This window comes from Panulirus ornatus, chromosome 20 (genome assembly GCF_036320965.1).
Source record: "Panulirus ornatus isolate Po-2019 chromosome 20, ASM3632096v1, whole genome shotgun sequence".
Taxonomy (NCBI): Eukaryota; Metazoa; Arthropoda; class Malacostraca; order Decapoda; family Palinuridae; genus Panulirus; species Panulirus ornatus.
Window position 1 is genome coordinate 40,294,999 of NC_092243.1, and position 16,855 is coordinate 40,311,853.

Sequence of the window (16,855 nt, forward strand, 5' to 3'; positions counted from 1 at the left end):
GTTTATGGATGGGGTTGTTAGGGAGGTAAATGCAAGAGTTTTGGAAAGAGGGGCAAGTATGAAGTCTGTTGGGGATGAGAGAGCTTGGGAAGTGAGTCAGTTGTTGTTCGCTGATGATACAGCGCTGGTGGCTGATTCATGTGAGAAACTGCAGAAGCTGGTGACTGAGTTTGGTAAAGTGTGTGGAAGAAGAAAGTTAAGAGTAAATGTGAATGAGAGCAAGGTTATTAGGTACAGTAGGGTTGAGGGTCAAGTCAATTGGGACGTGAGTTTGAATGGAGAAAAACTGGAGGAAGTGAAGTGTTTTAGATATCTGGGAGTGGATCTGGCAGTGGATGGAACCATGGAAGCGGAAGTGGATCATAGGGTGGGGGAGGGGGCGAAAATTCTGGGGGCCTTGAAGAATGTGTGGAAGTCGAGAACATTATCTCGGAAAGCAAAAATGGGTATGTTTGAGGGAATAGTGGTTCCAACAATGTTGTATGGTTGCGAGGCGTGGGCTATGGATAGAGTTGTGCGCAGGAGGATGGATGTGCTGGAAATGAGATGTTTGAGGACAATGTGTGGTGTGAGGTGGTTTGATCGAGTGAGTAACGTAAGGGTAAGAGAGATGTGTGGAAATAAAAAGAGTGTGGTTGAGAGAGCAGAAGAGGGTGTTTTGAAGTGGTTTGGGCACATGGAGAGAATGAGTGAGGAAAGATTGACCAAGAGGATATATGTGTCGGAGGTGGAGGGAACGAGGAGAAGAGGGAGACCAAATTGGAGGTGGAAAGATGGAGTGAAAAAGATTTTGTGTGATCGGGGCCTGAACATGCAGGAGGGTGAAAGGAGGGCAAGGAATAGAGTGAATTGGAGCGATGTGGTATACCGGGGTTGACGTGCTGTCAGTGGATTGAATCAGGGCATGTGAAGCGTCTGGGGTAAACCATGGAAAGCTGTGTAGGTATGTATATTTGCGTGTGTGGACGTATGTATATACATGTGTATGGGGGGGGTTGGGCCATTTCTTTCGTCTGTTTCCTTGCGCTACCTCGCAAACGCGGGAGACAGCGACAAAGTATAATAAATAAAATAAAATCATTATTATATATTTATTTATTTTGCTTTGTCGCTGTCTCCCGCGTTAGCAAGGTAGCGCAAGGAAACAGATGAAAGAATGGCCCAACTCACCCACATACACATGTATATACATACACATCCACACACGCAAATATACATACCTATACATCTCAATGTATACATACATATACACACACAGACATATACATATATACACATGTACATAATTCATACTGTCTGCCTTCATTCATTCCCATCGCCACCTCGCCACACATGGAATAACAATCCCCCTCCCCCCTCATGTGTGCGAGGTAGCACTAGGAAAAGACAACAAAGGCCCCATTCGTTCACACACAGTCTCTAGCTGTCATGTAATAATGCACTAAAACCACAGGTCCCTTTCCACATCCAGGCCCCACAGAATTTTCCATGGTTTACCCCAGATGCTTCACATGCCCTGGTTCAATCCATTGACAGCACGTCGACCCCGGTATACCACATCGTTACAATTCACTCTATTCCTTGCACACCTTTCACCCTCCTGCGTGTTCAGGCCCCAATCTCTCAAAATCTTTTTCACTCTTATCTTTCCACCTCCAATTTGGTCTCCCACTTCTCCTCATTCCCTCCACCTCTGACACATATATCCTCCTGGTCAATCTTTCCTCACTCATTCTCTCCATGTGGCCAAACCATTTCAAAACACCCTCTTCTGCTCTCTCAACCACACTTTTTATTACCACACATCTCTCTTACCCTATTATTACTAACTCGATCAAACCACCTCACACCACATATTGTCCTCAAACATCTCATTTCCAGCACATCCACCCTCCTGCGCACAACTCTATCCATAGCCTACGCCTCGCAACCATACAACATTGTTGGAACCACAATTCCTTCAAACATACCCATTTTTGCTTTCCGAGATAATGTTCTCGACTTCCACACATTCTTCAAGGCTCCCAGAATTTTCGCCCCCTCCCCCACCCTATGATTCACTTCCACTTCCATGGTTCCATCCGCTGCCAAATCCACTCCCAGATATCTAAAACACTTCACTTCCTTCAGTTTTTCTCCATTCAAGCTTACCTCCCAATTGACTTGACCCTCAACCCTACTGTACCTAATAACCTTGCTCTTATTCACATTTACTCTCAACTTTCTTCTTTCACACACTTTACCAAACTCAGTCACCAGCTTCTGCAGTTTCTCACATGAATCAGCCACCAGCATTGTATCATCAGCGAACAACAACTGACTCACTTCCCAAGCTCTCTCATCCACAACAGACTGCATAGTTGCCCCTCTTTCCAAAACTCTTGCATTTACCTCCCTAACGACCCCATCCATAAACAAATTAAACAACCATGGAGACATCACACACCCCTGCCGCAAACCTACATTCACTGAGAACCAATCACTTTCCCCTCTTCCTACACGTACACATGCCTTACATTCTCGATAAAAACTTCACTGCTTCTAACAACTTGCCTCCCACACCATATATTCTTAATACCTTCCACAGAGCATCTCTATCAACTCTATCATATGCCTCCTCCAGATCCATAAATGATACATACAAATCCATTTGCTTTTCTAAGTATTTCTCACATACATATATACAGGGGAGAAAGAATACTTCCCACGCATTCTTCACGTGTCATAGAAGGTGACTAAAGTGGGCGGGAGCGGGGGGCTGGAAACCCTCCCCTCCTTGTATTTTAACTTTCTAAAAGGGGAAACGGAAGAAGGAGTCCGCGAGGGAGTGCTCATCCTCCTCGAAGGCTCAGATTGGGGTGTCTAAATGTGTGTGGATGTAACCAAGATAAGAAAAAAGGAGAGATAGGTAGTATGTTTGAGGAAAGGAACCTGGATATTTTGGCTCTGAGTGAAACGAAACTCAAGGGTAAAGGGGAAGAGTGGTTTGGGAATGTCTTGGGAGTAAAGTCAGGGGTTAGTGAGAGGACAAGAGCAAGGGAAGGAGTAGCACTACTCCTGAAACAGGAGTGGTGGGAGTATGTGATAAAGTGTAAGAAAGTAAACTTCTAGATTGATATGGGTAAAACTGAAAGTGGATAGAGAGAGATGGGTGATTATTGGTGCATATGCACCTGGGCATGAGAAGAAAGATCATGAGAGGCAAGTGTTTTGGGAGCAGCTGAGTGAGTGTGTTAGTAGTTTTGATGCACGAGACCGGGTTATAGTGATGGGTGATTTGAATGCAAAGGTGAGTAATATGACAGTTGAGGGAATAATTGGTGTACATGGGGTGCTCAGTGTTGTAAATGGAAATGGTGAAGAGCTTGTAGATTTATGTGCTGAAAAAGGATTGGTGATTGGGAATACCTGGTTTAAAAAGAGAGATATACATAAGTATACTTATATAAGTCAGAGAGATGGCCAGAGAGTGTTATTGGATTAAGTGTTAATTCATTGGCGCGCGAAAGAGAGACTTTTGGATGTTAATGTGCTGAGAGGTGCAACTGGAGGGATGTCTGATCATTATCTTGTGGAGGCGAAGGTGAAGATTTGTAGAGGTTTTCAGAAAAGAAGAGAGAATGTTGGGGTGAAAAGAGTGGTGAGAGTAAGTGAGCTTGGGAAGGAGACTTGTGTGAGGAAGTACCAGGAGACACTGAGTACAGAATGGAAAAAGGTGAGAACAAAGGACGTAAGGGGAGTGGGGGAGGAATGGGATGTATTTAGGAAAGCAGTGATGGCTTGCGCAAAAGATGCTTGTGGCATGAGAAGCATAGGAGGTGGGCAGATTAGAAAAGGTAGTGAGTGGTGGGATGAAGAAGTAAGATTATTAGTGAAAGAGAAGAGAGAAGCATTTGGACAATTTTTGCAGGGAAATAATGCAAATGACTGGGAGATTTATAAAAGAAAGAGGCAGGAGGTCAAGAGAAAGGTGCAAGAGGTGAAAAAGAGGGCAAATGAGAGTTGGGGTGAGAGAGTATCATTAAATTCTAGGGAGAATAAAAAGATGTTTTGGAAGGAGGTAAATAAAGTGTGTAAGACAAGGGAACAAATGGGAACCTCAGTGAAGGGGAATAATGAGGAGGTGATAACAAGTAGTGGTGATGTGAGAAGGAGATGGAGTGAGTATTTTGAAGGTTTGTTGAATGTGTTTGATGATAGAGTGGCAGATATAAGGTGTTTTGGTCGAGGTGGTGTGCAAAGTGAGAGGGTTAGGGAAAATGATTTGGTAAACAGAGAAGAGGTAGTAAAACCTTTGCGGAAGATGAAAGCCGGCAAGGCAGTGGGTTGGATGGTATTGCAGTGGAATGTATTAAAAAAGGGGGTGACTGTATTGTTGACTGGTTGGTAAGGTTATTTAATGTATGCATGATTCATGGTGAGGTGCCTGAGGATTGGAGGAATGCTTGCATAGTGCCATTGTACAAAGGCAAAGGGGATAAAAGTGAGTGCTCAAATTACAGAGGTATAAGTTTGTTGAGTATTCTTGGGAAACTATATGGGAGGGTATTGATTGAGAGGGTGAAGGCATGTACAGAGCATTAGATTGGGGAAGAGCAGTGTGGTTTCAGAAGTGGTAGAGGATGTGTGGATCAGGTGTTTGCTTTGAAGAATGTATGTGAGAAATACTTAGAAAAACAAATGGATTTGTATGTAGCATTTATGGATCTGGAGAAGGCATATGATAGAGTTGATAGAGATGCTCTGTGGAAGGTATTAAGAATATATGGTGTGGGAGGCAAGTTGTTAGAAGCAGTGAAAAGTTTTTATCGAGGATGTAAGGCATGTGTACGTGTAGGAAGAGAGGAAAGTGATTGGTTCTCAGTGAATGTAGGTTTGTGGCAGGGGTGTGTGATGTCTCCATGGTTGTTTGATTTGTTTATGGATGGGGTTGTTAGGGAGGTGAATGCAAGAGTTTTGGAAAGAGGGACAAGTATTCAGTCTGTTGTGGATGAGAGAGCTTGGGAAGTGAGTCAGTTGTTGTTCACTGATGATACAGTGCTGGTGGCTGATTCATGTGAGAAACTGCAGAAGCTGGTGACTGAGTTTGGTAAAGTGTGTGAAAGAAGAAAGCTGAGAGTAAATGTGAATAAGAGCAAGGTTATTAGGTACAGTAGGGTTGAGGGTCAAGTCAATTGGGAGGTAAGTCTGAATGGAGAAAAACTGGAGGAAGTGAAGTGTTTTAGATATCTGGGAGTGGATTTGGCAGTGGATGGAACCATGGTAGCGGAAATGAATCGTAGGGTGTGGGAGGGGGCAAAAATTCTGGGAGCGTTGAAGAATGTGTGGAAGTCGAGAACATTATCTCGGAAAGCAAAAATGGGTATGTTTGAAGGAATAGTGGTTCCAACAATGTTATATGGTTGTGAGGCGTGGGCTATGGATAGAGTTGTGCGGAGGAGGGTGGATGTGTTGGAAATGAGATGTTTGAAGACAATATGTGGTGTAAGGTGGTTTCATTGAGTAAATAAATAATAGGGTAAGAGAGATGTGTGGTAATAAAAAGAGTGTGGTTGAGAGAGCAGAAGAGGGTGTTTTGAAATGGTTTGGTCACATGGAGAGGATGAGTGAGGAAAGATTGACCAAGAGGATATATGTGTCAGAGGTGGAGGGAACGAGAAGTGGGAGACCAAATTGGAGGTGGAAAGATGGAGTGAAAAGATTTTGAGTGACCGGGGCCTGAACATGCAGGAGGGTGAAAGGCGTGGAAAGAATAGAGTGAATTGGTGCTTCACTGCTGGGCAAAAATGTGATAGAAACCACAATGGAAAAATACTAAATATCACCAAGGCCTTCTTATTTGATTTCCAAATCACAGGCAATGCTCCTTTGAAAACCACTTCATAGCTTATAGTGTTTCAGAGTGGTACATGAGAATTGGTTTCGGCTTCAAGTCTCCTAAAGCATTACCCCCACCCCCAATAGTGTTAAGCAGTCTTTTGTAACCTTGAACCCTAAAGCATGCTCCTCTTCTTGAGAGATGAAAGAACAGGATGGCTTTCTTTTCCAGAAAAACTCAGTTTCATCGATAATGAAGACAAGCTGGGGAGGGTATCTGCCAAACTTAATGATAGCTTTGAGAATGGCAGGAAATTCATGGGTAGCCTGCATGTCCCCACTCACAGCTTCACCACAAATGTGGATGCTGTGCAAGTTACTGCACCAGTTGAATTGATAAAACCAACCTCTGCTAGCAGAGACTGTTTCTGAGCCACCTCCTTCCTGTGGGTACCTGATAATGCTCCTTGCATTTTTCATGAAGAAGAGTTGGCTTAATGGCATATTATGTTGTGTCTGGTCATACAAACCATATGCTTAGCCTACCTTCCATTTCTTTTCCAACAAACTGCATCTTGATCAAGTCACCTTCATTGCTATTAACTTTGTGGTCATCATGGCAGAAGCTTTTATTCGTCAGCATTCTTGATGATAGTCTTAATCGTCAATATACTCAACTTGCAAGTATTATCGACCTGACATTTACCATCTTCCAACTGCCTCAACATTTATAATTTTATATCTTAAGGAAAGGCTTTTCCTAGCTACTTCAGATGCACTAACAGCACCAGAACTTGCAGACCATTTTCCATACAGGTTGAGTAAAAAAATAGTCACAAAAATATAGAAAAACTAGCAAGTCAGCAAGAATGTGTGCACACTGCATGCAGGGCAAAATTTGTACTGTACTAACATAGGAGAGTGCTCAGTGCTGGTTGGACGTGATCACATGCAAGTACAGTGCCCTGAGTGGCCAACTGAGTACAAATAAAGATAATTTCAAGGTTTATTGTGAACATTTTGGATTTGTGACTTTTGACTTTTTTTATTTGGATCTTTATTTTCTATAAGTAAAGCTACAACCCCAAGATGTCTACCTCACAAGTGGACTACTAGCATTCTGTCGACAGACATACAACCTCTCCTTATCACATATAACCCTGGACAACACTTTACTCACACAGCTCATTCTTTGTAACTCTAGATTTTCCTGTAGTGAGCACCATGCACTAGCCCTGCCATGTGGCAAAACGGTAAGAGCAATAGATAATAGTCGTAGGTAGCAGCACCTAGGCAGGAGCATTAGGTAGAAACATTAGGTATAAGTAGTGGATAAGAGTATTAGACAGAAGCATTAGGTAGAAGTAGTCAGCATGAACATTAGGTAGGAGCCTCTGCTAACACTGCACTACACTAGAGCTGTCATCTGCCAATGGCCTGTTAAGAGTGAGGCACTAAAGGCTAAAAAGTGGCACTAGAGTTCACTAGTTATGGAGACACTATTGTCATGGATAAAATAATAATAATTTATCCATTATTAATTATACTTAGTTGCTGTCTCCCACAATTGCAAGGTAGTTCAAGGAAACAGATGAAAGAATGGCCCAAACCACCCACATACACATGCATAGGCATAAAACGCCCACACACGCACATATACATGCCTATACATTTCAACGTATGCATACATATACATATCAAGACATATACAGATATACACATGTACATATTCATCCTTGCTGCCTTCATCCATTCCCGTTGCCACCTCATCACACATGAAACAGCCCCCCATCCCCCACACGCACATATACATGCCTATACATTTCAACATATGCATACATATACATATAAAGACATATACATATATACACATGTACATATTCATACTTGCTGCTTTCATCCATTCCTGTCGCCACCCCATCACACATGAAACAGCCCCACCCTCCCCCACACACACATATACATGCCTATACATTTCAATGTATGCATATATATACATATAAAGACATATACATACATACACATGTACATATTCATTCTTGCTGCCTTCATCCATTCCCAATGCCACCCCATCACATATGAAACAGCCCCCCCCCCAAGTGAGGGAGCACTAGGAAAAGACAACAAAAGCGACATTCATTCACACTCAGTCTCTAGCTGTCAAGAGTAATGCACTAAAACCACAGCTTACTTTCCACATCCAGGCCCCACATAACTTTCCATGGTTTACCCCAGATGCTTTACATGCCCTGGTTCAGTCCACTGACAGCACACTGACCCCGATATACCACATCATTCCAATTCACTCTATTCCTTGCATGCCTCTCACCCTCCTGTATGTTCAGGCCCCAGTCACTCAAAATCTTTTTCACTCCATCCTTCCACCCCCACTTTGGTCTCCCACTTCTCCTCGTTCCCTCCACCTCTGACATATATCCTCTTTGTCAATCATTCCTCACTCATTCCTCACCAAACCATTTCAATACACCCTCTTCTGCTCTCTCAACTACACCCTTTTTATTACCACACATCTCTCTTACCCTTTCATTACTTGCAAGATCAAACCACCCTCACACCACATTTTTTTTATATTTTTTTATTATACTTTGTCGCTGTCTCCCGCGTTTGCGAGGTAGCGCAAGGAAACAGACGAAAGAAATGGCCCAACCCCCCCCATACACATGTATATACATACGTCCACACACGCAAATATACATACCTACACAGCTTTCCATGGTTTACCCCAGACGCTTCACATGCCTTGATTCAATCCACTGACAGCACGTCAACCCCGGTATACCACATCGCTCCAATTCACTCTATTCCTTGCCCTCCTTTCACCCTCCTGCATGTTCAGGCCCCGATCACACAAAATCTTTTTCACTCCATCTTTCCACCTCCAATTTGGTCTCCCTCTTCTCCTCGTTCCCTCCACCTCCGACACATATATCCTCTTGGTCAATCTTTCCTCACTCATTCTCTCCATGTGCCCAAACCACTTCAAAACACCCTCTTCTGCTCTCTCAACCACGCTCTTTTTATTTCCACACATCTCTCTTACCCTTACGTTACTCACTCGATCAAACCACCTCACACCACACATTGTCCTCAAACATCTCATTTCCAGCACATCCATCCTCCGGTGCACAACTCTATCCATAGCCCACGCCTCGCAACCATACAACATTGTTGGAACCACCATTCCTTCAAACATACCCATTTTTGCTTTCCGAGATAATGTTCTCGACTTCCACACATTCTTCAAGGCCCCCAGAATTTTCGCCCCCTCCCCCACCCTATGATCCACTTCCGCTTCCATGGTTCCATCCGCTGCCAGATCCACTCCCAGATATCTAAAACACTTCACTTCCTCCAGTTTTTCTCCATTCAAACTCACCTCCCAATTGACTTGACCCTCAACCCTACTGTACCTAATAACCTTGCTCTTATTCACATTTACTCTTAACTTTCTTCTTCCACACACTTTACCAAACTCAGTCACCAGCTTCTGCAGTTTCTCACATGAATCAGCCACCAGCGCTGTATCATCAGCGAACAACAACTGACTCACTTCCCAAGCTCTCTCATCCCCAACAGACTTCATACTTGCCCCTCTTTCCAAAACTCTTGCATTTACCTCCCTAACAACCCCATCCATAAACAAATTAAACAACCATGGAGACATCACACACCCCTGCCGCAAACCTACATTCACTGAGAACCAATCACTTTCCTCTCTTCCTACACGTACACATGCCTTACATCCTCGATAAAAACTTTTCACTGCTTCTAACAACTTTCCTCCCACACCATATATTCTTAATACCTTCCACAGAGCATCTCTATCAACTCTATCATATGCCTTCTCCAGATCCATAAATGCTAAATACAAATCCATTTGCTTTTCCTTAAACATTTCCAACAAATCCACCCTCCTCTGCACAACCCTATCTATAGCCCACACCTTGCAACCGTATAACATTGTTGGAACCACAATTCCCTCAAACATACCCACTTTTGCTCTCTGTGATAACATTCTCGCCTTCACACATTTTTCAATGCTCCCAGAACCTTTGCCCCCTCCCCCACCCTGTGACTCATCTCCGCTTCCATGGTTCCATCCACTGCTAAATCCATTCCCAGATATCTAAAACACTTCACTTCCTCCAGTTTTTCTCCATTTAAACTTACCTCCCAATTATCTTGTCCCTCAACCCTAATGAACCTAATAACTTTGCTCTTATTCACATTTACTCAGCTATCTTCTTTCACACACTTTACCAAACTCAGTCACCAACTTTGGCAGTTTCTCATCTGAATCAGCCACCATCGCTGTATCATCAGTGAACAACAACTGACTCACTTTAAGCCCTCTCATCCACATCAGACTGCATACTTGCCCCTCTCCCCAAAACTCTTGCATTCACCTCCCTGACAACCCCATCCATAAACAAATCAAACAACCATGGAGACATCACACACCCCTGCTGCAAACCGATATTCACTGGAAACCAATCACTTTCCTCTCTTCCTAATCATACACATACCTTACATCCTTGATAAAAACTTCTCACTGCTTCTAGCAACTTACCTCTCACACCATATACTCTTAAGACCTTCCACAAAGCATATCTATCAACTCTTATTATATGCCTTCTCCAGATCCATAAATGCTACATACATATCCATTTGTTTTTCTAATTATTTCTCACATTCATTCTTCAAAGCAAACACCTGATCGACACATCCTCTACTACTTCTGAAACCACACTGCTCTTCCCCAAACTGATGCTTTTGTACATGCCTTTACCCTCTTAATCAATACCCTCCTATATAATTTCCCAGGAATACTTAACAAACTTATACCTCTGTAATTTGAGCACTCAACTTTATCCCCTTTGCTTTTGTACAATGGCACTATGCATGCATTCTGCCAATCCTTAGGCACTTTACCATGAACCATACATCAAATGAATATCCTTACCAACCAGTCAACAACACAGTCACCCCTTTTTCTAATAAATTCCTCTGCAATACCATCCAAACCCACAGCCTTGCTGGCTTTCATCTTCCATAAAGCTTTCACTACTTCCTCTGTTTACCAAACCATTTTCCCTGACTCTCTCACTTTCGCATACCACCTCGAGCAAAACACCCTATATCTCCCACTCTATCATCAAACACGTTCAACAAACCTTCAAAATACTCACTCATCTCCTTCTCACTTCACCACTACTTGTTTTTACCTCAACATTATCCCCCTTTACCAATGATCCTATTTGTTCTCTTGTCTTATGCACTTTATTTACCTCCTTCCTAAACATCTTTTTATTCTCCCTAAAATTTAATGATACTCTCTCACCCCAACTCTCATTTGCCCTCTCTTTCACCTCTTCCACCTTTCTCTAGACCTGCCTCTTTCTTTTATACATCTTCCAGTCAATCGCACTACTTTCCTGCAAAAATCATCAAAACTCATCTCTCTTCTCTTTCACTAACAATCTTATTTCTTCATCACACCACTCACTATCCTTTTTAATCTGCCCACCTCTCACCTTTCTCATGCCACAAGCATCTTTTGTGCAAGCTATCACTGCTTCCCTAAATACATCCCATTCCTCCCCCACTCCCCTTAAGTCATTTGCTCTCACCTTTTTCCATTTTGCACTCAATCTCTCCTGGTACTTCCTCACACAAGTCTCCTTCCCAAGCTCACTTACTCTCACCACTCTCTTCACCCCAACATTCTCTCTTCTTTTCTGAAAACCTCTACAAATCTTCACCTTCACCTCCACAAGAAAATGATCAGACATCCCTCCAGTTGCCCCTTTCAGCACATTAACATCCAAAAGTCTCTCACATGCCTCTCAATTAAAATGTAAACCAATAACGCTCTGGCCATCTCTCCTACTTACATATGTATACTTATGTATATCTCTCTTTTCAAACCAGGTATTCCCATTCATGTCCTTTTTCAGCACACAAATCAACAAACTTCATTTCCATTTACAACACTTAACACCCTATGCACACCAATTATACCCTCAACTGCCACATTATTCACCTTTGCATTCAAATCACCCATCACTATAACCCGGTCTCGTGCGTCAAAACTGCTAACACACTCACTTGGCTGCTCCCAAAACACTTGCCTCTCATGATCTTTCTTCTCATGACTGGGTACATAGGCACCAATAATCACCCATCTCTCTCTATCCACTTTCAGTTTTACCCATATCAATCTAGAGATTACTTTCTTACATTCTATCACATATTCCCACAGCTCCTGCTTCATGAGTAGTGCTACTCCTTCCTTTGCTCTTGTCCTCTCACCAACCCCTCAATTTACCCCCAAGACATTCCCAAACCACTTTTCCCTTTACCCTTGAGCTTCGTTTCACTCAGAGTCAAAACATCCAGGTTCCTTTCTGGCACTCTTGGTTCCAAAGCCTTGCTGGATTAACCATTTCACCGGACCAACCGTGGTCACGTAATAATTGATCAACACACCTCTAACCCACTAATTATACATCTCCCAAGTGTCTGAAATATACAATGGACTGCTAGGAATTTAAACTAAACAAATATTGAATGTAAATCAAATAAGTAAATTAAATACATTATACACCAGCTCAGGACTGAGGTGCTTGTCAGCTACGAGTTTTGCAAATTTGTCCACATACTTGGGAGCTCCTTTGTGGTTTGTGGACCACTTTTCTCACCATAATTTATTCATGGAAATTCCATGATGCTTCTTGAATCTTTGAAGCCATCCTTCACTATAGTTACACATGTTGTAATTTAAGTTCTTTATGGAACAACTTAGCCTGATTCATTATCATGCTACCTGACAAGTCCACTCCATCACTCTGATGCAGTCGAAACCATTCCATCACTCAATCGTGCTCAGTGCTCTTACCATCTTTCATAGTTTTCCTGATCGTCATTTGCTTCTTGGAATTGCTTGTCTGCATAGAATTTCAATATTTTCTCCCTTTGCTTCTTTATGCCATAAACAGTTGACAAACCAATACTGTAGATGTCACACAGCTTATGCACCGAAACACCACGGTCCATAGTTTCAACAGTTCTACTTTATCTTGGATCAATATGGACTGGTGTTTATGTTTGACACCTCGACTGACACTCTCATATGTCTTAGAAGCCATAGCCAGGGTTAAATTTAAGCAAAGTAAGCTAAGAATCTCACAGAATTGCAGTATCACCACCAACAAGTGCAGTGTAAAGAATGTAAATAAGCGCGCCCTACACACAACACCATCTGTGGCCGCCCAGTAAGTCAGTCTGGTGGCTGCAGTAATTTCAAGTTTCCTCACGTAATTCTGTTTGGACTAAAGGAGGTACCGAGCCATCAGCTGATGGAAATTTGGAGGTGTACCTGTATGTATATTGTCGATGATGAGAAAATATTTGTTCATTTATTCAAGTGACTAGAGTTCTGCATGTCTAAGTAATGTGGAAATAATACATAGATGATATATATATAGATATGTGTGAATAATGTGCTCAGAGTATAAAGTTTGATTAACAATCGAAAAAACATAATAAGTGTACAGTATTGCTCAGACATATATAGTGTGAAATCAAGCCTGAAAAACAATATCACTGTACACTTGCCACCTGCCCCCATGCACTCATCACCATATCAAACCAATATCAAAGGAATTATACTGTTTTTGGGATATTTTCTTTAATAATTTTTATATAGACATGCTTTGTAATTTTTTTTCTCTGGGAGGATTATATCTAAGGAACTGTGAAATTAAAGGATAAGAGTCCAATTTCAAAAAAAATTGTCTAGCAAATTAACTTAAATACTGACATGGTGATAAATCTACTTCATGTCACTTACCTTATATCAGGGTCTGCATATGAAGGACCAGAAAGAATGTGTGCAGCTGTGTACTGTCTTGGCTTGTACTCAGGAAAAGCTATTGACCACTCTATCTTATCATCTGGAACCTCCCCACGTGGAACCTAGGAGATCATGAAGATATAAAGTCTGTCTTACTATCTAAACTTCAATTGAAATTTTGTACAAACAATCAGTAAAAATATACATTTGCCATTCAGTACTGGATCCCACTAAAAAAAGGTCCATACAGGCATCTATCTATATCTCTAATACCTTATAATCCAGAAACTCACCTCCTCCTTTACAGGATGACCACAACAGAAAAATCACTAAACTATACAACCCAAACACACCTTCCCAGCATGCTCCATCCCCCGAACATCCTCCTGGATCCTCTCCCTAATAAATTTCCTTAATTTCCCTTCTCATGGTACTGGCCACCTTCACCTTATTCCTTTTCCCTCTTATGTAATTACCACTTTGTACAATACAGGGAGGTAGTTTTACATTTGTGAGGTCCACCTATTGAACTTTCTCTATAATCATACTTTTTAAACTTTTGTATGCTGCTGGCATTCACAGTTTTATCATATTCAATTCATCCACCCTTTGATATATATTAGGTTGCTGGCATTCACAGTTTTATCATATTCAATTCATCCACCCTTTGATAAATATTAGGTGTTTCACATCCTGCAATGTCATACTACTATTCGCCATTTCCCGCGTTTGTGAGGTAGCGTTAAGAACAGAGGACTGGGCTTTAGAGGGAATATCCTCACCTGGCCCCCTTCTCTGTTCCTTCTTTTGGAAAATTAAAAAAAAAAAAAAAAAAGAGAGGGGAGGATTTCCAGCCACCCGCTCCCTCCCTTTTTAGTCGCCTTCTACGACACGCAGGGAATATGTGGGAAGTATTCTTTCTCCCCTATCCCCAGGGATGAATATCCTACAAAGGAGACAAAAAACATATTCTTTATATCCTTTCTAACAAGTTTGTTCTCTCTTTCTTGCTATGCCCCTGGTAACCCCATCCTTACAATTCATGAAGAAATATTTACTTCTGACATCATCAAACTGATTAAGAAACTTGAAAGCTGTGATTATGTCACCCTTTACTCCTTTCTCTTTGATGCAGGGCAAACTTACAGCCCCAAACCTTTCACCATAACTTAACTTGCAATTTAGGGAACATTGTTTATACTGTCTTCATCAGTTCTTATACTTCTTTCATGGCTGTGACCAAAACTGAGAAATATATTTCAATCCTGGTACAATGTATGTTGTGAATAGTTTGCTGGACATTTCCTTTTCCATGAATTCAAATACATTTTCAATATTTGGCATTTTTAATATTTGGTAATAGACAGTTTGTCTCTTTAATAATACTCCCAGTTGAGAGCTCTGGAACAGGTTAGGTACAATGTCAACTCCCATGTTTTACATGCTGATCCTTATGCCTTATTTCAGGCACACTAATATTCATAATGAAGCCTTCTTTTGTTTTGTCCCATCCTCATTAATTTGCATTTACTCGGGCTGAATTTCATCATCCATGTATCAGATCAACTTTGAACTTTGTCTAGGTCTCCTTGTTAGGTGATGCAACCCTCATCATTCTCTATTTCTTTAATGAATGTGGCATCGTCTCCAAACATATTCAGGTATGAGTCTAGTCCTGGCATGTCATATGTATATATTTAAAGAAACAATGATCCCAGGACTGAGCCCTGAGCCATGCCACTGGTGAGCCCAGTTCATTTCATTTGTCCTTTGCTCTCTCCTACAAAGGTAATCTATTCATCAAAAGAATCTTCTCTTATTTGCACCTAAAGATCCAGCTTCTTTACTAGCCTCCAATATGGCTAAGTCAAATGCTTTCAGACAGTTTACAAACATAATCTATCAATCCATTTCTTCTCTCTGAATTGGTTCTCATTCTTACCAAATAAGTCAAGTGTGTTTGTTACACATTACTTTTCTTTCAATCTGCATTTTCTCTCACTTATGTTGCTTCTCCTGTGCATATGCTGTACATACCAGACTTTTATAACTGGTCTGTAATTCAGCACAAATTCCCAAGATGTTTCTTAAAAACAGGCATGACATTTTCCCTCTTCTATTCCCTTTTTACTGCAAAGTGAAGTGATGGTCTGTCTTAGTCAATTGGGTGAACACAGTACAAATGTGGAATCCTGTGTCTTCTGTATAGAAGTTACACTGTAACTTGGCCATGAAGAATCTTTTGATACAATGACAGCATTTTCAATGTTTAAGGGATAGGTGGTGACTTAACATTATCAGCAGATAGAAAAGATTACAGCATCCTTGAGAACCTTCTCAACCCAAAGGAGCCCATCTTACTCAGGTCCTGACTGGAGAACAGCTTTAAAACCATAGAATTCACATAGAAGGGGACCTTGGGTTACATACTACTACTAACAGTAATAATGTGAAAGAGCATGAGGAAGTGCACCTCAGACTGTTGTGGGTGAAACTGAGATTATGAAAGGTGTTTCCAGATGCTGAGAGAAGTAAGGAGGAGAGGCGAGTGTTTTGGAAGGAGCTGAGAGAGTATATCACAATTTTAATACAAAAGATCAAGTATTATTGATGGGTGATTTGAATGTTAGTGTGCCATATAAGGGTTTAATCTTGGGGCAGGAGGTAACTAGGATTGCAAATGAAAATAGTGAACAGCTTTTGGAGTTGTGCTGAGAAAGAACCAGTGCTTGGGAATACCTGGATTAAAAAGAGGGACATACACAATTGTACGCTGCGGTGTGGGAAAGACAGCATAGCAAATCAAAGAACAGACTCCTGGTTGTGAATGTGCTGAGAGGAACAGCTGGTGGGATGTCTAATCATTCCTTTGTGAAGATGAGAGTAAACGTTTGAAGAAGCTTTAGGAAAAGAGGAAGTCATATTGGTGAGAAGAGGGTTGTGAAAGTGAGTGGGCTTGGGAAAGAGGCTCGTGTGAAGACATACTTTGAGAGATTGACAGCAGAGCAGCAAAGGTAACAGTATATGAAGCTGGAGGAATGGCTGAGGAATGGAAGGGATTTAGAACAGCACTACTTACATATGCAAGTGAAGTGTCTACATGCGGAAAGTAAAAGACAGGCAGGCGAGAAAGGGTGGTGAGTGGTGAATGAAGAAGTAAAT

General features: G+C 41.6%; 1 protein-coding gene across 4 annotated transcripts in view; it reads right to left on the minus strand.

The window, feature by feature from the left end:
• Positions 1–16,855, minus strand: part of LOC139755959 (ADP-ribose pyrophosphatase, mitochondrial-like) — a 101,866-nt gene that overhangs the window by 48,201 nt on the left and 36,810 nt on the right. For all 4 annotated transcript variants that reach the window (XM_071674793.1, XM_071674792.1, XM_071674791.1 and 1 more), the window contains exon 3: positions 13,691–13,815. In XM_071674793.1, the coding sequence (XP_071530894.1) occupies positions 13,691–13,815 (125 nt within the window). The remainder of the gene's footprint in view (positions 1–13,690; positions 13,816–16,855) is intronic.